The sequence below is a fragment of the Limulus polyphemus genome, unplaced genomic scaffold, assembly GCF_000517525.1.
Source record: "Limulus polyphemus unplaced genomic scaffold, Limulus_polyphemus-2.1.2 Scaffold2812, whole genome shotgun sequence".
NCBI lineage: Eukaryota > Metazoa > Arthropoda > Merostomata > Xiphosura > Limulidae > Limulus > Limulus polyphemus.
This window is the reverse complement of record NW_013668422.1, coordinates 133,097-156,937: the sequence shown is the minus strand read 5'-3', so window position 1 is coordinate 156,937 and position 23,841 is coordinate 133,097. Positions and strand designations below refer to the sequence as shown.

Sequence of the window (23,841 nt, the reverse complement as noted above, 5' to 3'; positions counted from 1 at the left end):
TTTAATCATAATGTTCAGCCCTGATACCAGCACTGCATCACATTTACAGCCTCAAGAAAAGACTGGTCTAGACAAGGTGAATTCAGCAAAGAATTGTTAGTTCTCCCTAAGACTGAATGGGGTAATCATTATGTGCTGGTCATTATCCACGAGTTCACTAAGTGGGCTGAGATATACTCATTGGTCGACATTTTAGCACAGTCTACTGCTGATTGCAGAGCATGTTTAGGCACACCTGAATAGATTCACATAGATCAGGGATCTTACATTTGTGAAAAAAATCTACTTTCCATTTATAATAACAGTTGATTATAAATCTCTGTGCGAGCTTGAACAAGATGACAAAATGTTTATCACTTTTAAATCAAGTATAAAAAGGACTAATCCTTCATTTTATCCAGTGATGTCAATGCTAAGTGTTCTCTTACATTAGTAGCATGACTGTTTAGAACTTCCATTTTTGATGAACTAATTTTTGCACTTCTAACCAGATCCTGTTCTATTTTTCTCATTGCCTGATCTGAAAAAACTCTGCTTAACATTGTCTACAGTGTTATGGTTATATACAAAGAATATTTGTTATGACACTGATTATTTGTTTTGTTTAATGGATATTTCTTTCCGTTTACAAGTGTATATAAATTATACCAATACTTGTAAGCTCATACATATATATATGAATATTGAATGTACAATTCAATTAAGAAAACACTACAAGGCATACCATTATCTTACACGTTTTTTTGCATTTTCTTTTTTCACGAGAAGGAAAACATATTTGCTTCTTCCAGATATTGTGGAGTTATTTTGTTATTTTATTCCGCAAAATGACAGATGCACGCACATACAGGAATTCTGATTTGGTTCTCCATCTTTTCATCTAAATGACATGACAAGACAATCTAAGTTACTAAACATAAATAAAATTCTGCCACGAGACATGTATAACAATACACTTTATATTTAATTTATAGTTAGATACAAAGTTTGACACAGATTCAAACACAGAATGTAATATAGTAGGAACAAGGCCTAGTTGGGCATGCTGCATGAGACAAAATTGGCGTAGTACTACAGTGCCAGTAATAACAGCAACATTAATATTACTCCATCTATCTATCAAAGTTATATACTTACCAACAAATTATTTCGAGTTCAAAAGAAAGCAATAAAAAGCATCCTTCTTGCTTTGATGGTTGCAGTTTGGTGCAAAACATTGAACCATAGCTAGCTGCTGTTATGGACAAGTTAGGCCTACAAGTTCTGGCAAGTTGCTAGACAGAATGATGTCATGGATTACCTAGCTTACACCATACAATACTATCCCTACGAAAGTTGCGACAGAATTAAGCTCCCTCCTGAGAAATACAAATGCTGAACTGTTGGTATTAGCTTTAAATTTGCATTTCTAGAAGAAACATTTATATATATATAATGACATTCTGGTCCAACAATACTCTTTAATTCTGACCTTAATCTAAAACAAACCCAATTATCAACAAAATATTCCAACACTTTCATATTACAAATGTTCTGCTAAAAAAAAACAGTTCCTATTAGCTCCTTAGTAATGCAGCTGACTCAAAGAAAAACAATAAATATATACATTATTACAAACTAAGATGTGTTTTACATATGATCATGCTACATGAAGGGTTTTTATTAACTGAAAGTCATGTTTCTCTTCTTAGAAAGAAGTTCAGCCATTTTTTCAGCTTTCACTCTAAGTAAATGTGTAACTTTCCGTTTCTCCATAAACTTTTCAATAAAATCTTCCACAAGTAAGTCTCCTCTTTTCAAGTCATCAGCCATTTTCTGAGAAGGATAAAATATTTATTATATTTCACCAGTTATTTCTCTTATAAATTGTAAAATTCTATGACTCACCTGAATAATTTGTAAACGTCTAATTTGTTTTTTTTAAAAATTGTAATGTTGCATGACCTAAAACTTTTATATGTTTTTTAGTTCTTTAATTTCTTTTTTCTTCAATGCCTAAGGCAAAAAAATCTAAACAAAACAATAATATTTTAACTTCTAAAAACTATAAAAGTCTCACTAAAATTTTAGCCACCTGGGATAACAGAAAAACCAGAAACCACAATAGAATATTAGGCTAATTTTATCTTTGCAATGCATACAAGTCACATAAATGTAATGAACCATTAGTTCAAAATATTTTAATCTTGTATATGTTTGAAAAATACACTTCTAAACATACTCGCTATCTATCTCTGTTAATGTATAGTCGAAGATATAAAAATTATAAACACTATATTTAATTCCTACTTTTAACTCCTTTGCCGTTTACTTCAAGATACATAACTTATACATAATTCACTCATTGCTCTTCCTCTTCATCACCTGATTTGAAAAATGAATCTGTTATACATATTGTATTTTACTCTTACCTTTCTCTCGTGTTGTTTGGTTTGATGAATGAAGGTTATGTACACATTGTGGTTGACTTCTATATACACACTGTTATATAAACATTGTATTTGACATTTAGCTCTATCTCTTGTACTGTCTGATTTTATGAATGTTAGCTATATACACATTGTACTTGACTTCTATATATACACACATTGTATTTGACTCTTACTTCTTATCTCTTGTACTTTCTGGTTTGAGGAAAATGTTATATATGCAATGTTTTTGATTTCTGAATATACACATTGTATTTGACTCCTAGTTCTATCTCTTGTACCACTTGGTTTTATTTCTTAAAAAATTACTGCCAAAGAACATAGGTTATAAACTTGCTATATTTGATTCCTGCCACTAACTTTTTTACAGCCTTTATCAAATAACTTAATTTTTATTTACACACAGCACTTGATCCCTATTTTGGTACTGTCAGGGTTAAACATATCATTAACCTACTACTGATTCTTACTTTGGTACTGTCAAAGTTAAACATATCAGTCACTTACAACTGATTGCTACTTTGGTACTGTCAGGATTAAACATATTATTAACCTACTACTGATGCTTACTTTGGTACTGTCAGGATTAAACATATCATTAACCCACTACTGAAGCCTACTTTGGTACTGTCAGGACAGTAGTGGGTTAATGATATGTTTAACCCTGACAGTACCAAAGTAGGCTTCAGTAGTGGGTTAATGATATGTTTAAAAGCCTACTTTGGTACTGTCAGGGTTAAACATATCATTAACTCACTACTGATTCCTACTTTGATACTGTCAAAGTTAAACATATCAGTCACTTACAACTGATTGCTACTTTGGAACTGTCAGGATTAAACATATCATTAGCCTACTACTGATGCCTACTTTGGCACTTCAAGATTTAAACATATCATTAACCTACTACTTTCACTTGTTTTGTCTGAATTAGTAAACACAATATTTTGATTCACTCTAGCTAACACATGCCTCTGTTTCTTCTTCTGATTGGGCTGCTGAAGTCTGAAGAATGGCCAAAACTGTGTCTAGTGACTCTTGCTTGCTCATTTCGTCTGCAATAAATCAGAAAGTGTGGGGGATTGTTTAAATTCAGTAACAGACAGGGAGTGGATTTGGTTACACAAACCTGAAGTAAATTACCAGTAAGAGACAATAAATTAAAAAAAAAATACTACTGGAATTATTCAATTATAAATTACAAAATAAAATGTCTTCAGTTTGTAAATAATGCATCACTTACTGCAAACAACAAGGTTGTTAGTAAAAGTAAAAAATTGCATTTAGAATTATAAGCTATTTCTTTACATTACACACCACAGACAGTGTTGTTTGTTAGTCAAAGGGTGTAGTTATACCCACCAATAGCAATGTAAATGGCTTGATTGTTGTGTTTGATTTACATACAGTTTGATTTAGAACAAAGAATTTACGTAGAAGCTAAAAGTTCATGTCTATCCAATCCAAAGAAATGTCATATCACAAAATTTAACAGTTATTATTGCAAAACATGAAAATTTATTGTTAATGTAAAGTAACATTTGACATATGAAAGGAAAACTTCCAATTGCATACAATTCTAACTAAACCTAGTTGCAGATGTCCCTCTGTGAACAAATCTTAATAATTCAGTTGAGCAGACCACTGACACATACACACAGGTTACTGTAAAATGAAAGTAACTGCTTTTGTTTTCCTTTTGGTAATGTTATAAATGATTAATCATAAAAGCTTATTTACTCAAAAAATCAATGTTGTGGTATCAAATACAATGTACAAGTTTAATGCTAAGGCTACAAATGAAGATTGCTAAAATCAGACTGATTAATATTTAGACAATATCCTATGAAGGTTACCAAAATGAAACTGGTCAATCTTTGGACAAAATCCTATGAAGGTTGCTAAAATGAAACTGGTCAATCTTTGGACAATATCTTATGAAGGTTACCGAAATGAAACTGGTCAATCTTTTGACAATATCTTATGAAGGTTACCGAAATGAAACTGATCAATCTTTGGACAATATCCTATGAAGGTTACCAAAAAAAAAGACTGATTAATCTTTGGACAATATCCTATGAATGTTACCAAAAGAATACTGCTTAATCTTTGGACAGTATCCTATGAAGGTTACCAAAAGACCGTTTAATCTTTGGATAATATCATATGAAGGTTACCAAAAGAAGACTGATTAATCTTTTGACAATAACCTATGAAGGTTACCAAAAGAAGATCATTTAATCTTTGGATAATATCCTATGAAGGTTGCCAAATAACACTGATCAATCTTTTGACAATAACCTATGAAGGTTACCAAAAGAAGACTGATTAATCTTTTGACAATAGCATATACAGGTTGCCAAAAGAAGACTGATTAATATTTGGACAATATTCTATGAAGGTTACCAAAATAAGACTGATTAATCTTTTGACAATAACCTATGAAGGTTACCAAAATAAGATTGATTAATCTTTTGACAATAACCTAAGTAAAACAAGAATGTTCTTCCAAGAACCTTAAAAAGTTGTAATTTGATAAAGCTATAATATAACCTTCACCAGCATTTATAACATGACATCCATATCAAAACACAAAAAGACTAAAGTCATAACAAGATTCTAAATGCAAGGTTCAACCTAACTTTTTTTTTTCCATTCTATTATTGTTACTTTGGATACTGAATTTTGTTTACAGCAAGCTACTTTGATGCACTGTACTATGATAAAAGGTTAGAGTAGATCTTTAATATGCTGCTATCTATAAATTACGATATGTCAACAGCTAAAGCAGATAATGTTGGGTGTTACATGCTAAGCGCTAACTATCATGACTTCAAGCTTGTTATGATATGAAGCATAATGATTTTGAATACAGCGAAAAGAAAATTATCAGAAAGTATGAAATAGTGACAAGTGTAACGGATCTGACTAAATATTGAAAAAACTTTTACATTTAAAGAAGATATATTTGTGTTGTTGTTTTCTAACTATTTACATTTTAGAAGAGATAATTTCAAGAAATTATACATTTATACTATTAATAATTAATCAGCGGTATTTTCATAAAATTATAGCACAGTGATGGCATCACTTATGCGTAAGGGTAAACTATCACTCTCAACCATTATTTTTCAGTTCTTGCATATTGTTGTAATTATAATGTTTGGAATTAAACAGCCACAGATAAAGTAATCTCAGATCAATGGATTAAAGTTAATTAACAGGATTTGATTTAATGTAAGAATGCGTGCTCAATAATAACTTATCTGCTTCATGATGATTAAAGTGTAATGGAAAAAAATTTGCCAGTTGGAAAAAAAAAAACATGCAAGAAACAGAAAAGTTGTTGATAAATGTGATTAGTAACTTAGAAGTTACTTATTTGGCCTAAGTTGCATATACACCTACTTTTATTTTTTTATCATATACTTCAAGTTGCAACAGATCAAAAATAAAATACTAAACATTTTAGGTTTGTTGGGTTGACTTTGAAAAACAGAAACAGAACTAAATGACAACTATATTAAAAATGTAGTTGTAAGTATAATAAGAAAAACATACTTGTAGAAAAATACTTTAAAAACATTGGGAGTCAAGTGTCTTTAAATAATCCTTTCTCACCAAACAATGCTTATTAATATTTCTTGGTAACACAAGAGGCCACACTGGTTATCAATCGCATGTAGTAGAACCTTAAAATATTTTCTTTTTATATTTCTTTCAGTAATAAACACTTGTAAATGGTACATTATTAGCTGAAGAACACTGACTATCGAAGACTTTCTTCAAGATGTGTTACCAATTCGTATTAAAGAACCTTAAAATATGCCTACAGTTACATAGAAAATATTGGGCAAATCTTTTCAACCATTTCTATATTATTCTGATCAATAACTGTATAATATTTTTAAAGTATTCGTTTGGAGAAAAACATTCATTTATAACGGGAACTGAATTTTAAATATAATGCTGGAGATTTCAAATGTAAAGAAATATTTCAAACAGCTTTCATTCATACTCAAAATAATTATAAAAATGGAATGAAATAAAAGTTTCACTTCAATAAACTGAATGAAGCATATATACCCAATTTAATTATATGTAAAATGTTCTAAAAGTCAGGGCTCAAAACTAGTACTAGCAAACTCGTAAATTGCTGCATATTGTTACAGTTTTGCTAGCAGAACTTAGAACCACTAGTACACATTTCAGAAGGAAGTTCTTACTGTCAAATACCTGTGATATATGCATTTAAATTGTCTGTGTATTTCAAGATTCTGAGTACAGAAGGTTATTTTTATAGTGATAAGCAAGTTTGTTTCACTTTCCAGTGACATGCTAGTCGTGCAATCTCCCATAATAACTCAACGGCATAACCCAGACTAAGTATCAGAAACTAGGGATAGTAAGACCACACCTTTTACTGATCTGATCAGTTGCCAAGTCAGGTAGCATGTGAGTCAGCAGTTAGACTCATATTAACTGGACTCTGTAGTGCAGTTTGCTAGCGGCATGTTTAGAAATACCATTCCCAAGTGGTTGCTTATTCGAGGCAACAGAAATTATGTACATTGCAAATATTTTTCACCCACATTTATTGTCATTTATTTACGATTAACACAACTGTTAGGACTACTACTTTCTAATGCTTAGTCAGCTTTTAGAATTTAAACTGTAATTTTTAAAAATAATGTACTTTTTTTTAGTATAAGGTGGTCAATCAGCAGCGTGGTCCTGTAGACTTTGTTGATTCAGATGCATCTTTTAACTTTTGTGAAATAGTTAAAATAAAAACACTGTCACATGTAATTAAGCTGTTCAAAAAAGAAAATATGACAAGGAAGATTTATACATATAAATTGATATTTATATATTTATTAGCATTTAATTCACATAATAATAATGGCACGGATACAGTTAATTTCAGAGAATAATAATGTTGTTGCTACAATCAGTCACAAATTTGCTGGTGGGAAAAAATAGCCACCAATTGTACCATCAAAAGTTAAGTTCAAGGCCCAAAAGCTAATACTTTAAGTTGATAAATAAAGTTTATGTTTATAGTGTGATATGATATTATGCTTACATATAGCCAATTAATTTAATGTTACAATTTTGAAAAGCTTCTCTAGATCTTAGGTTACAATCAGTAGCATTATCCTATCTATTAGCAATCCCAAGGCTTTCTGGAGGCTTAGCAGTAAGCTTGAGGGCTTTAAACCCTAAATTTTGGGGTTTGACTCCAGCAGTGGGCACAGTGCAGATAGATCATTGTGCAATTTTGCACATAAAAAAAAAGACATATTAGTGGGTTCCAGAAATGGCAAGATCTAACAAATCCTTTTTTTAAACCAAGAAAACAAAACACACAAAGATAAAACTTTAAAATATATAGCATTGTTCACATAACCTTAAACACACAAAGATAAAACTTTATAATATTCTCTATACTTCCCTTAACTGGCTAGTCCTTACTAGTATAATAAGTATGGCCACTGATAATCTTCATTATTACAGAACTTTTTGCACATACTAACCATATTTCTGTTTATTCTCCTCCACTTCTTTTTTCAAATCCATGGCTTCTAAATATACTTGGGACAATCCTTCACGAGCTTTGAGCAAAACAGGTTCTTGATTCAAATTGAACTCGGCAAGACTTTTGTTACTGGCTAACAATATTTCCCTCTCTGCCTCAATATTCTTTACCTGAGTAAATTAAAATTACACAACTATTAAAAATATTTTGCTTAGTCCTTCTCTAATAATTAAAACTAATTCAAAATTTCAAATGCTGTCATCCGGAAGAGAAAATAAGTGTAAGTATATTTGGTTTTGGATTGTGGGGTAAAATCTTTACCTGAGTGAACGATGTTCCATCATCTTGCACTTTGTTTCATTTCACGAGTACAGCAGTCTGTACATTGTACTACTTTCATCTTTAATACCAACCTTCTGAATCTCAATGATAAACATTTATAGAGAGATGAAATTACATTAAAAGTGATATTTTTTCCCTAAACTAAAACTACACATAAGTGCATCTACTCTTAACAGAATTAGCACATCAATTCAGTTACCTGTTGTAAATTTCTAACGATTTTATTCAATTCTTGATCTTCACTTAGAAGTCGCTTAAGTTCTTCAGTGTTGGTATCTTGTAGTAGACTTGAAACTGCCATATAATCAGGATTGACCTCATTGATGTGATAGGACATGCTATACATACAAAAGTTCCAAAAAAGAATTAGTAATGAAAAATGTTTGGAGAGTACAGCACATACTGAGAATATAATAAACATATAATCAATTTAGGAAAAAACATGCTAGATCAAATGGTTAGGTTACTACACAGAAACACCAATCTATCCCACTGAATAAAACTTAGCCTAATTTTACAAGCTAGGTTACATTTCATGTCATTATGATAGTTTCAAAACACATTTTGTGATGGCTCAGGCTCATCTTCGTAAAGTTATTTTCAGATGAAAATTGGTGTAACATACAAGTAACATAACATTTGAAGGACAATATTTGACAAGCATCATATAAATTAAAAAACAACACATTAACACGTAAAGATAACAAACATTTACTTTAAAATCATGTACATCATATTCACAAAAATAAAATTTTAAAGGTTTATTAAAAACCACAAGGATCCATATTTCCATCTTATTTGTTGTTTCCTGAATAAAAACTTGAAAATTAACACTGAAAAAAAACCCAATAATTATCTTTTTTTCCCTCTCTGTCAAAATACATGTACCATCATTAACTTAGAATTTTATTTCAAATTTAAATGCTCTACATAAGTAAACTTATTATCAGTACTTACAATCATGAATTTGGCAAGAAATATTCTAATAAGCTTAACAATGCAAAGTATACTAAATTACAAATGTAAAAAGTATTTTTTCTACTCTTGTAAAGAATATACAGCAGTCAAAAAACGTCTGAACTTACTGAGGAGACTTCTTATACAAGTATCTATTCTAAACTTCAAACATCGTATGACTTAAACTTAAAATTACCAAATGTTTACTGCTGATGAAGTTTATAGATTACATCATACTATTTTACATTACACAAGTAAGACTAGTTTTTAATAGGCAAAACATAAAATTACTCGTTAAGAAGCCTCACAGAATCATTTTGTGATATATAACAACCAATAAAAAAGGCAAAGGGAGATCTAGATTATTAACCCATTAACTTCCTAAGAATGTAACTTGTTACTTAAGACAATGAAAAGGGTATGGACCTGGTGTACTTTCAAAAGCTTTTGATATGGTACCACATAGAAGATTAGATAAGAAAATCACATCAGTAGGGGTTGGGGAAATACTAGTTAACTAGATTATAGGGTGGTTGGATGAGGGAAACCAAAAGGTTGTTATTGATGGAATTTAATGAAAATCAACACTGCCTCACAGGTCAGCACTTGGACCATTGCCTTTTCTTATTTATTTTAATTGTATTGAAGGAGGGGAATAATTAGTAAATTAATGAAATCAGAGGGAATCTGATTGAACTATTAAAGATTATAAAGGGAATAGATATAACTGATGCACCTTATTTTTTATCTGACAATCAGTAGTGTGATCTGAAATGCAAACAAGTGGTCATTCAGCCTATGCTCATAAATGTTTGTAGTTATACACAAAGCAACACAACAGGCTATCAGTGCTGTACTCATCACAGTTATCAAAACCCAGTTTTTAGCATCATAAGCCTTCATTTGCACTGAACATATAAATGAACATTTAGTAGATAATTAGATTTGGTTTTACCTTATCAAGGAGGGCTGCTAGATCTCAAGAAAAGAAGGTTTATCTTTAAGGAATGTCGTATCTTCTCTTGAGAGAAAAAAGAGTAAGAGGTGATCTAATTGAAGATTGTCATAGGAATAAATAGCATAAAAGCCCCCTGATTACTGAAGACAAGAGAACATAAATATATATATAAAACATGCTAGTTTCCATGTAGGTTTTTTATTGTCTAACAGGATGATTGGCTTATGGAATGAGTGTCCGTTAGCAGTAGTGAAAGTTGGCCTTTTACAAGAGTTTGATTTTGACAATAGAATCAATAATTTCTTGAAAAATAAATGGTGGATTTAAGTTTTTACTTCTTCTCAAGGGTGGGTGTGCTACCAGGGCAACCTTGAAGGGCCAAATGGTCCCTCGTTGTCGATATATTATGTTAATTAACATCAAAAAAACATTCACAAGCATTACAAAGCTTTGACCAACAAATATATAAACTATGAAGGTCATAGTCAAGTTTCCACTTCTTTATTTCAGGGGTTTTATCAGGAGGAAAGGTAGTAAAATGTATGAATGATAGAAAGATAAGAAAAGACTAGATGGCAGAAAGCTATTTAGCCCATTGATGTCACTTGAATAAGAAACCAGTCCAGACTAAATATCATCCTTCACAATCATGAGAACTATCCAATAAATACATGAAGTTCACACTACCAGCACACATCAAATCATTCCATGATTTAAAAACTCTAACAGGGAAAAATTTCTCTAATAACCAGTCTGGACCTCTGCTTCTAAAGCTTATATATATATATATATTTCCTTTAACGTTTAAAATTTCATCCTCATGTTTATCCTTCTACCATTTTAAAGAAACTTCCACAGGCAGTTTATCCAAGCCCATAACAATTTTAAAAACCTGAACCAGTCCATCTCTAACACTTCAGAAACACTGGTTGGCAGTAGTGGAGACAGGACTTTACACCAGTTTAAACAAGAAATTTATGATTTTTTAAAAATAAAAGGGTGGGTTCAACCCCATATTTACTCAAATGTGGGTGTTAAAGGACAATCTAAAATGATCAAATGGCCCTTTGTTATTCTTACGTTATCTTTGGATCCTTCTTCAAACTAGGAATTATTTTGCTAATCTATATCACCTCTAACCTTTTCCAAGCAAGTTAAAATTATATTCCTATAGCAAAGGTACTAAAAACTGAATATAGTTCTGAAAAAGAACAAGGTCTTACCAGAGTTTTGTGCAATGAAATAACTTTTCTGCTTCTGAGCTTTTAATGTTTGTCCTTGAATTACAGAACCCTATTTTCTTTCTACACCACTTCTGAACATTCAGCCAAAGACTTGGGGCTTTTTTTTATATATACATATAATTTAAGGACCCTCCCATCCACTAAAGTAATCATTAAAATGAAAATAAAACACTCAAAGCCAGCCCTATCATTCACATATTTATCAAGATTTTCCTTAAACTCCCATTAACTGCTTCCACCACATCTAAAGGCAACCAATTTCAAAAGCCAACTATCCTGTTATAAAAACTGAGCTGTTTTAGCTGAACATTACTCCTACCCTGCCAAAATGTATATTTGTGTTCCCTAATCCTACCATTCCCACCACTAAATACAAACAAAAAAAGATGTATTGACACTATAATTTCCCTTAACAATCTTAAACACATCAATCAGGTCCCCTCTAATGCTTTTTTTTTCCCATGATAATACAGTTTCAGAGATCTAAACCCTTTCCAACAATTCAATGTTCTTCCTAAGATGAGGAACCCAAATTATCCTCAATCTTCACTACACATATTTCTAACATACAAAAAACTTTTTTAATGATTAGCTCACTTAGCAAAACTTACCAAGTTTTTTTGTATTAATAAAATCTATTGATTCAACTGTTGGACCATTTGATTCTATATCATGCACTATTAGTATTACCGAGTAATACAACATGTCACTATGACAGTAGGTCTCTCATTTTCAGAATTTTATAAACAATTTTTTTTTACACATTTGCCTATATTTTAGGTAACTTAACCTTAAAAAACATACATCAGAAACAAATTTGAAATTAAACAAGTTAATTACATTTTCAACATGTTCATTTACGCCCAGATACCTGTTAATGTGCATAATTTTAGTTAAACATGATAAAATAACATTATCATGTAAAAGCACGCACTATAAGTAAACTACGTTTCGGGATATGCACTACGAAATAAGGAGCAGAAACTTATTTCTACTTCTAATCTAAGTCTAGTGGTTTCTGCTACTAAATTAAATAGTAACACTATGTCTACGACTCGTAGTACAAGTACGAGTCAAACTACGTTTCGAACGTGACCTTGCTTTACTCTTACCTTTGATAATAGTCGATATGTTATTATGTATCGGAGCCACTTCAGTTTACTTAATTTTGAGTAGAATTTGGCTTACATAACAAGCAAAGTGACATTAAATGAACTGGATCAACTTTCTCATATTCGTAAAGTTGGTTGTCAAAGATAGTCTAACCAAAACTAATCAGTTGTTTGTGCCCTCTAGTGTTGGAAAATAGATACATTATAGAGGTCGCCAGATTTGGACTTCACTTAGGTTGTGATACAGAGACAGAGTGATAGTTAAGTTTAATCAATTCGTAGGCTTATAAGTTCCATGAAACATAGATGTTGCTTTCGGATAGCTTGAACGCATAATGTGCGAAAAGAAAGTTTATTTATTACAAGAAACTTAAACAAATAATACTTTAGTTTGAGAAGATAATTTTTAACACTGACTTCAGTTCAGAATGACGAAGGATCGATTGGCAGCGTTGAAAGCGGTAAGGACAATCTGAGCTTGCAAGTTGCATGTAATTATTTTCGTTCTACCGGCATAGCGTCCGTTCAGTGTTACCTACAATCAACTGTTACTGTTAGTACTAGCTAACTTAAGTTAGGGTACATTTTTAAGAGTGAATTACAATAGGTTCTAATGTAAGATTTCAGTTCAGCCTAACATAACTGTAAATTGTGTGTTACTATATTCATTTTTGTAATATAAACTATACATTTGAACTAACTAAGTGATGTAATTGACTTCGTAGCTTATTAGCTGTACCAATTTGTATTTTCTGTTTTTTCAACAAGAATCAAAATTGCTAATTTCGTCGAGATAAGAAATTTAATCTAATGCTATATAATTGACCCCCACGTTCTACGGTTAATATTATACAACACTTTTCTTTATAAATATAACTTAGATACTTCGATTTTTAGCTTGGTAGCTTATCACAGCAGGCTAGATAATCATCTGAATTTCTATTATCCTTTGATTCATTTGCTGTAATGTACAATAGACAGAAGTGGAATTAAGACTCGTATAATTTAAATTTTTATTGCGTGACATAAGTGAGATAACTTACGTTTTAAACTTGGTTTTCCCAGCTTTACACTATAAATTACAGTGACTAAAGGTTTGGATAGATGCCAAACAGAGAGTGAATTATACAGTTAGATTTCTATACTAGTGGCAAAAAGAAATGTTTTTGGCAGTAAAGAACAACATTGTCATTTGAAAAATGGGCATAATTCTGGGTTTTTTATGGTTTAGGGGCAACTTTATTATGACCATTTGTCACATTGCAGTTTTTAATATTCTTAAAAATGGTTTTTGAAGTTAGGATTTAGTTAGCAAGAACGCATTTAAACATTGAAAAATAAAAATGTGCTTGTGATTTGGAATACTTCTATTGTGTGAGAAACTTAAGTCATATGGACTTAGGTGTGATTATTGATAAAATCTTGAAACTTGTGGTTAAGATCTGGTAAAAAGGATTAATAGTGTTCCAATGTTTTATATAGAACTTTTCAATTTAAGAATGAGAAGACTATTATTATATTCTATAAGATACTGATAAATAGTAATTTTAGAATATTGTATTCATCAGTTTTAGTTCCCATGTTATATAAACAACACTGAGGTGATGGATAGAGTGTAAAGGAGATGTAATAGAGTTATTCTTGGGTTTATAAACTTGAGATATAAAGATTTAATTAAATTTCTATATTTTTTGTGTGGAGAGGCAAAGAATTAGAGGTGATTCCTTTGAGATATTTAAAATTGTTAAGGGCTTGGATAAGCTATCTGTAGTAGGTCCATTTGAGTTGTATGATGGGGGGAGATAGGATGTAGGGGATAAAATGTTTAAAGTAATAAGTATAATCTTTCTAAAACAAAGATCTAGACAGACTATAGTGAACTGCTTGTTGTTTAATTTATAAACTTGTGAAATATTTTTTTTTGTAATAATGTAGTAGAAGAGAATATTAGGGTGACAGAATTAATAAACATAAGCTGTATAAACCTAGAGATAACTTTAAGTTGATAATCACAAAATAGAAAATTAAATTGCATTAAATATTATTGAACTGCCTTGATGTTTGTAAGTATGGATTAGTGGTAGTGTTTTCAATGCTTGTTGAATGGGGAGCTTTTCAGTCTTTGTTTATTTAATTTATAAGATCAACATGTGGAAATTTAGCAGTCAGTATGCAAGTTGACTATGTTGTTTCTCATTTTTTTTCTCTCTGATCATATTTGAAAAGGCTGTAAGGTCAGTTTGAAATTAAAAGATAAAGTCATTTATTTTTAAGATATAATAAATCCTGGAAGTTCTTATTTAAAGAAATATATGATGTTTCTTTAACTAGTTATGTTTCATTTAAGAACTTAACTCAAAAAAGAAAAAAAAATATTTATCAGTCTTTCAGTTATGTTAGGCTTGACTGCTTTACACCAATGTAAGGATGGAAAACATTCAATAACTAGACATGAAATGTACTTTAGCCACAGACATGCCTGATAAATAATGTTTACATGTTTTAACTTGCTCCACCCATAGGAAGAGTAAATATAGTATACAATGTATATTAATAATGTGAAATTTAAATAGCTTTTTTTTATTAGTGGACATCATTAGAACCTTAGATTAATATCAAACATGAACCTGAAGAATATCAAACACTCATGCAGTATCTTTTTATATCATTGCGTTGTATATAACTAAAGCATGCTTTAACAATGTTCTAAAATATATGATTATTAAAATTCTGTATATGAACAGTGATACCATCTGCACATTATTAATTGTTCAATTACATTATGCCAACATCTTTCTATTTGTGATGTCTTTGTAAGCCTTTTGGGAACAAACCAAACATGAAATTATCATGAATTATATAATTACTTAGTAGAAAGTAAATGTTTATAGACAGAATAGAGCACTAAACAATTCAATACATTTTTGCATATACTATAAATATACATAAAGCATAAAATAAGTAGTCTGTGTGATGATAAAAAATGGATAAATAAATATGAAAGAAGAATATTGAAAGTTGATAAACATAACTGTAGATATTTTGTAGTTAGCAATCAGAAATAAACATGGCTGTCAGAATTTTAAAATTTATCAATTGTCAAAATAAAAAGGCTTTTACTTGTATTTCTTAATAGTATAAATGTATACTATGTTGTTGTTGGGCTTAGGATTCTTCTACAGTAAGTGTCTGTGACTTGTTAGCGATAAATTCAACGATGAATAAACAGTACGCGCTTCACTTGTTTTCGAAATAATATATAAATTCAGAACAAGTTAACGTATGTACGATAAATTCTTCAACACTATAGGTATTATGGACATATCATAAACACTATTTATATATAGTTCTCTCCTTCTTGTCAAATATCCACTTAGGCCTATTCAATTATATTATGATTTCAGTTGACAAGCCGAACTATCTTCTCTATTTCTAGAACAGTAGTATTCGCTGTGATTCGCATACAATTGTGGCACGAGTTACCATAATTGTTTGGTCTTCTTCCTTATGAAGATCCTCTGTTCTTTTTGTCAAAGTGCACTCAGGCTGATTCGATTACTTTAGAACCACGCTTTCACGGAATAAAATTATTTTTCTTATCTTCTTTTCTACTGTTAGTTTCATACTAACATATTAAACATTCGGCCTATGTCAAGCATTAGGCCTATCACATCTATGGTACTTAACTTCACACCAACTTTATTCTCTTTTGCTATTATCTGTCTCCTGCTTCCCGCTCATCTGATGCTATTTATATCTTTATTACCTAATCATCTGTCTACCTTCTATATTCTCGACGTCAATGAATTATTAACAATACTTCCTACAATCGTCTGCTTCTAACTCTTATTACAACAAAAACTAAACAATAATAAAATATTCACTCACAAATATAAATTAATCACTAATATCTAAACCAAACAGTCTTTTATATCATGACAATGACAATGTTTACATATTCAATTTTTACATTAATAAAGCTTTTGTTTTTTCAGTCTCAAGGGGATGATGATGTTGCTGTTGCTGTTGAAGATGTTAGGGGTGGAGGGTATATGGATGAATTCTTCCAAGAGGTAAATACAAAAATGTTTACATGGACTTATCCTATTCACTAGTTTGCTACTTTTGTATAGTTTTATTGCATTTTTTTCTCCTTCCGTGCAAAATGTATTGTATAACTCATTTATGGAACAGTCAATCCAAGTTAGTGAAACTACTTTAAAAAAAAAGCTACCAGAAACTGTTGAAAGAGCTCTTAGTTTTTATGAAAAATTGTTTCTACACATAACATCTTTAATCTTTTCCAGTGATTGGTTTATATCTCCTTCATTTAATGCTTTGTTTAGCAGTTTTTGGAGTATCTCCTGTCACAAACCTATAAATACAGGCTTAGCTACTTTTAAAAATATTCAATGACACAATATATATATATATATATATATCTTGAAATGAAAACATGACACATACTTGATGTGCATCAACTTCTAGAAGTCCAAGCAAGCTCCAGTTGAATTCAGAGCTGCTGTATAAAAACTTAGCATTTTGTATGGATGCTACTCTAATTTCCTTTCATTCTGTTGTTAAATATATTTTCCAATGCAAAAGTTCAGAATATATCTTATTAATCAAATCAGATTTTAAATCATCATATGTTTCTAGTTTCTTGTGTTTAATTTGATTAAAGTTCTATTGTGTCTTACAGGCCTTTGTTTTGTGTTACAGTAGAATTACAGAACCACAAGTGCTTTACAAGAGATTTAAAGTCGAGTGTTTATACGGGAAAACAAGAAAAAGCTTATGAGTGTGATGGGAAATTTAATTCTGACACATAACGTTTTTCAGGTGGTATACCATTTAAAGATCAACAAGAAATAATATTTTAAAAACAATGATTTTCTTGTCTAACCTATGTCTCAAAAGAAGAAAATAGATTCTTGTTTACATCACTGGACCTATAATAATTAGGCTAATTTACAAGGCAAGTCTAACCATGGATCTAACATCATCTTCCAGATGCTCAAGACTCTTAGTCAGAATTCACTTTCCCTCGCCTGTCACAGTGGCTATCCTTTATCTTTGGCTCCCAAAAATAACAAAAGGTTGTCAGGTTATGCATGTGATGGTGCTTTAACTGCCACATCAGTATACACAAGTGAAGGTGTATGATGGAAAGAAAAAAAATTTATATTAAGAATCACATAGGAATCCATATGTATTTAAGGTAGACAATGGATTGTTTTGTCCAATTTGTTTGATCAGTTCTGCACTGAGTGTTGTAATAGGAAGTAACATGGAATTACCCAATATGATGTAGTTTTGGAACCCACCAGTTCTGAATGGTGGTATAACATGAAGTAGGCAATCTGAGGTTTAAAATAGTGGATATTGCCTCGTTGCACAAGGATTTTTTTAGTATATTTGTTAATGGTGTTGTAGAAAATAAGTACCTCATATGTTCTTTCCTTAGCATCCCAAATCTATCATATTAAATGTCATTCTGATCTCTTGTAACTTAAGTAAATTTGTAGAGAGACATATTAAGTTTTAATGTGCCCCCTGGTGGCTCAGCAATAAATCTGAGTGCTTATGACACTAAAAAGTGGATTTCCACGTTGGAAAAGCTGGACACTTGCACTAGTGCTTAGTATGTCTATAATTAACGGATTGCAAAGCTTATGATAGAATTATTTCAATAAAGTAAAAAAAAAAGGTTCTTTATAGAAATACATTTTCACAATTTGTAAAAATATTTCTTAAATATTTAAACCAATGGAATGACCATTGACTGTACGTCTTTCTTGTCTGGGCTTCAATAGAAAGACCCCACTGTATTGTGATGTATATTAGCACAAATAGGTATTGTAATGAATATATATATATATATATATCAGAAAACTATTTTTTTGGTGTTATAAAAACTAGCGAATGTTATTAATATTACGTTTATTTACTTTTGTTCAAACTAAATATGCCGATTCATTTGATTAAGTTATGCTAATTTATTATTTTCATGAGTAACGTATTGTAATTATAGTTGCTTTAATAGAAACACGTTCTAATTCTCACGGAATTAAACCGTTATTTCAATTGCATTTCACTCCGAAAACGGAAGCAAGTTACACGTGGTACTAGTTCTGTGGACAGCGTAACGCCTAAGAAAGTAATAACTCAATTTCATGGGGTATTAATGCAGAGAAATGGAACTTGGTTGTAAGAAACGTGTTTTAAAAACAATGAATTTGCGATTTTATCTTGCTAATTTTCAAGCTGTCTGCGTATTGTAAAACTTGCCAATGTCAGGTGAATACGGACGGTAATTAACGTACATACGTTATTATCCAAACTTTAAAAGTTTATTAGTAAAATATGATTTGAATTTGTTTACCATTTTTATAAAACTTTACACAGCGTTATAACAGTATCTGCATGACTAAATAGATACGAACTGAAGTCGTAGTTAACCATGAACTGAAGGAAATTGCAACTCATGTGAAGATTGTTTGATTCATCATGGTGAGCGGTTTTAATGCAAACACCGATATGAAATATACAAAAAAAGTCTTCACTACACTATACAGTTGAGATATCTTACCTAGGTATGACAATATATGACGTGTGTAGTTAGTAACATACCATAGTTGACATCTTTTACCACAGTATGACCGTATACGTGATGATTGATGTATTATAGTTGACTTTGTTTTAGCTCACTATGACCGTATACGTGATGATTGATTTTATTATAGTTGACTTTGTTTTAGCTCACTATGACCGTATACGTGATGATTGATGTATTATAGTTGACTTTGTTTGGGCTCACTATGACCGTATACGTGATGATTGATGTATTATAGTTGACTTTGTTTTAGCTCTCTATGACCGTATGTGAAGTGTTTAATATATTACAGCTCGAGCTTCACTAAGTTCATATATAAGCCGTATATGTTTAGTTTTCGTTATGTATCTATGTATGCACAAAAAATTAAAACACAATAACGCATCCGCGAAATGAATCGATACTGTGTTTGGTTGTCTGTTAACATTCCCAAATGCGACATACCGCGAGACAGTTAATTAAGGATGGCCCAAATAAAAATAAAAAATCATAGAAGGTTTTTTGTTTGTGAAATCAAAATTTCTTGGTGTTCCCATTATATTCAACGTTCTTCGGATATTTGGCTACACATACTACAAATGTCCGCTCTTATTATTTGTAATTAGATAATAGTATATGATTGATATGAATATTCTATATGACAATGCGTGCATGTCGCTAGTCGCCACCTTTAGCAACAGACGCAGAAGCACGAAGTCACGCATGCCTTACAAAAGTTGTAAGGTCATTTATCTAAATGAAGACCGGACTTAGGGGATCATCTTTTTCAGTATGTAGCCGTTCTATACTCTAAAGATATATAAATCTTCATTACGACTATGAGAAACTATAAGAGGGATTTGTATTTAAGAGCAAAGATAGCTAAATTTCATAACAGAAAGTTTTATCGAAGTACTAATTGGTAATGAACATGTTTCCTCTCTGTTTATACAATGAGTAAATTGGTTTCAGGTGTGTGTGACACGTGTTAAACCGTGAAAATAAACCAAAGGCGAAAGAAAAGTCCAACATTTCAGACAACTAACTGAGTATTGACTAAGACACTGACCACATTGCTTTCATGTTTTAAACAACTGGATAAGTTATACGGTTTAAACGCTGAAATTTGGCGAGTAGTGGAAACCAATATGGCGTAGTATTTTTCTCTGATAAAAAAAACAACGTTAAACTGCAGATGTTCGACGAAGGGCTCGTGGCAAATAAAAGATGGCTCTGAAATGCTATTTTTACACACGCAACACTGATTTGAAATCAAGATTAGTGTAAAAAAATATTTCCGCAACTATAGGTGATTTTTTTAAATCACAAATGTTAGGCCTAACTGGATAACCTTGTACATTTGCGTGTGTATTATTCGTAAACTATACAGGTATGACTGCAGAAGTGTTCATCACATGGGTTGGTTACAAGATGCTTGCCAAGGATTAGTGTATACGTAACACAAATAATTCTGGAATATCGTATTGTTTTACATACATTTTCAACTCGCTGATTGGTTAGCGTGTGTTGAAATTCACACACGTGTTTATAATAACAGGTAAATCAGATTTTGTTAATATTTTCTCAGAACTAAAGAGTTAGCTTTCCAGATTGCATTTCTTAATAGTGAAAGAGCAGCATACGAGACCACCGAAAATTGTTGCCTTTTTTGATCTGTTTTATTATTAATATTCAAAGCTGAAACTTCACTTTCGTGCCCATTTGATAAGTAATTTACGTATGGACAAGTTTATAAAAGGGTACACAAACTGTATATCTGAAAAATGTGCACTTGTACGTATTGAGAAAGATCGTACAGAATACCTCGTCTCCGTACTGAATGTGTGTGTTCGAATCCCCGTCACACCAAACATGCTCGCCCTTTCAGCCGTGGGGGCGTTATAATGTGCGGTCAATCCCACTATTCGTTGGTAAAAGAGTAGCCCAAGAGTTGGTGGTGGGTGGTGATAACTAGCTGCCTTCCCTCTAGTCTTAAATTGCTAAATTAGGGACGGCTAGAGCAGATAGCCCTCGTGTAGCTTTGCGCGAAATTCAAAACAAACGAACAAACCGTAGTGATTTATGAAATATATCTACTTCCATGCCGGACATACCAGAAGTAACGTATTAGATTTTTTTCCGGAGTTTAATCGCGCTTTAACAGCAAGAAGGCGGAACATATACCATCAGTTGCTTGTTTGTTGTTAGGCAAAAAGGTAAATAATGGGCTGTCTGTGCTCTGCCCACCGCGGGTAACGAAACCCGATTTAGGCTTATCACTTAGTCACCGGGAGGAGAGTATCAATTGAAAGACACAGATTGTGATTGAGTGTGAATAGCCTATTATGTTTATCAAAATTAAAAAAAAAATGTTCGTCGTTTTTTATACGTGAACGGTTTTCCCTAAACCGCCCTCTCTTATGTCTGTGTGTTTTTAAACTATCGATTAAACTATTATTCACGTAAGACGTTTTATCAAGCATCATGTTGAGCTTACCAAACAAGATCATCATCTGAAGTTCGTTGTAAGTAGTGTTCCCTCTTTAGTTTATTTACTTAACGATTAAAATAATAAAAACCTTAAAATCGCTTTTGTTAAAAAGGCTTACAAAAGTCATGCGAAACCTTTTTAAAGTTCAGCGTTCTGCGTGTGTAAAACCTGCTAACAAAGCCAAACAAAAAAACTACGCAATAATTTATGAGGGCAAATAACAACGAACTCTGTGTAAGTAGAAAATGGAAGTAACCAATGATCCAACCGGTTTCTGATGGATGGTGCTTCCCGGCTCTTGTATATATAATAAACGGGACGAAAAAGGGCGCATCAAATTTATCGTATCTTTTATATTGGAAATCATTTAAACGTAAATCTTTTCCAGACAACTTGTGATTCTAAATGGATTTTTCGTCTCTTGTAAAATGGGTGGTTTAAAAAACCGAATAACGGGAATGTATTGATTTTAATAACTTACAGAATTTTATCGGTGAAATCCTTATCACTCGTGTTAAAAATAATTAATCTTCCGACGTTTGATGTTGTAAGAAAAGATAAACCCAAGTTTTTCACCTTGTAAAAATTACCTTATTTTCATCACTGTATTGAACTAGACTTACATATTAGTCGAATTTAAATTTTGACAGAAATACAAAATATTACTTTAAGCCATATAATAATGGGATCGGCATGGCCAGGTGTTTAAGGCGCAATCTGCGGGTCACGGGTTCGAATCCTCTTTCAGCCATGGGGGCGTTATATTGTGACAGTCAATCCCACAATTCGTTGGTAAAGAGTAGCAAAAGAGTTGGCCTTCCCTCTAGTTTTTTGTCCTAAATTAGGGACGGCTAGTTCAAATAAGAGTCTTACAGGCCAAACAAGTGCCAGTCGAACTGAATCCTATACACAAACGTAGCTCTATTTTAAAAGGGTTTTGTATGTAAAAATACGATTATGTGTGTGTGTGTATATGACTGCTAAGCGGAACTGTATTGTGAACAGAGATTAATAGTGTGATCATACATAAGTGGAGCTAGTGAAAATATACGAGTTAATATTACCCCACGAATTGAACATAACACGAAAAGGGTATGTTGATTAAAACTGCATACAATGGACAAATATTAACATACTATGAGTAATGCAACAACAACAACGTAACAAGGGTTGTTACCTGGGATTCAATAAGCGTGCAAACAAAATAACAATTCTTAGGGAAGAAGAGGTCTACGCTAAACCAGACCCTCCCTGGTCCAAAATATTGACCGAAGCCCAATGATGGAGAATAATATGAATGTTGCTCTTTGTGGCGGCGTTCTTGAGAACACATTTTCGATTGTAAGATATAATAAAGACAGTAGATATGACTAAACTAATAAAAAGTATTAAAACTGGTGGAAAAGTCGATGCTATATTCATGTCAATATAACCGTAAAGAGTAAAATGTAACTGTTCAATGATTTTTTTTCGAGTCTCCAGTTTACTTGTGACCACTGGAGCACCTCAGATGCAGATGTCTCATCGGTGATTATCGGACGGATTTACCTGGTGGCGTCCATCCCTTCTCCAAATTGTCGCCCCTAATATTAGCAGTGAAAGACTAAAGGGAAGGAAGCTAGTCAACACTACCCACCGCCAACTATTTGGCTACTTGTTTACTAACGGATAGTGGGGTGTAACTATTAGGTTATACCAAATGATACTTAATGAAAGAAACCCTACCTACACCTGTAGCTATCTGTATAAATGTGTTTATAAAGCAGAATTGTTCGTGTGGTGTCTTGACGTAACAAGTTCTTGTGAGGAACTGGGCGAAATATAGTTTAACATTATAAAGCTACCATTGGTAGTATTTTGACGAAAGTGTTTTTTTGTGTATATAATCGAAACGTTGAAATTCGAAAATTAAATTCGGGAATAAAAGAAAAGGTCTTGCATATCTCTTGTAAATATAATCAAACCCCTCCAGTAGCACTGCGATTTTTTTAAACCTTCTAGAAAAAACCACTTTGTTTTCCATTTCAGAAGTTAACCTATTTATATATACACAGACCACAATAGCCACTAGGATTGTTTGTTTGGTTTGAATTTCGCGCAAAGCTACACGAGGGCTATCTGCGCTAGCCGTCCCTAATTTAGCAGTGTAAGACTAGAGGGAAGGCAGCTAGTCA

General features: G+C 31.8%; 2 protein-coding genes across 3 annotated transcripts in view; one reads left to right on the top strand and one right to left on the bottom strand.

The window, feature by feature from the left end:
• Positions 1-13: 13 nt before the first annotated feature.
• On the bottom strand, positions 14-12,748 carry LOC106467962 (vacuolar protein sorting-associated protein 37A-like). Its single transcript, XM_013928351.2, has 6 exons — positions 12,582-12,748; positions 8,510-8,648; positions 7,967-8,138; positions 3,402-3,484; positions 1,668-1,815; positions 14-880 (listed from the first exon to the last, which is right to left on the bottom strand). The coding sequence occupies exons 2-6, from the start codon at positions 8,645-8,647 to the stop codon at positions 816-818; spliced, it is 606 nt and encodes a 201-aa protein (XP_013783805.1). The 5' UTR covers position 8,648; positions 12,582-12,748; the 3' UTR covers positions 14-815.
• Positions 12,749-12,778: 30 nt separating this feature from the next.
• Positions 12,779-23,841, top strand: part of LOC106467960 (syntaxin-like) — an 81,390-nt gene continuing 70,327 nt past the window's right edge. The window contains exons 1-2 of one of the 2 annotated variants that reach the window (XM_022396204.1): positions 12,779-13,042; positions 16,577-16,654. In XM_022396204.1, coding sequence (XP_022251912.1) covers positions 13,010-13,042; positions 16,577-16,654 — 111 coding nt within the window. In that variant the 5' untranslated portion in view covers positions 12,779-13,009. The remainder of the gene's footprint in view (positions 13,043-16,576; positions 16,655-23,841) is intronic. The other variant, XM_013928350.2, reaches the window with a different exon arrangement.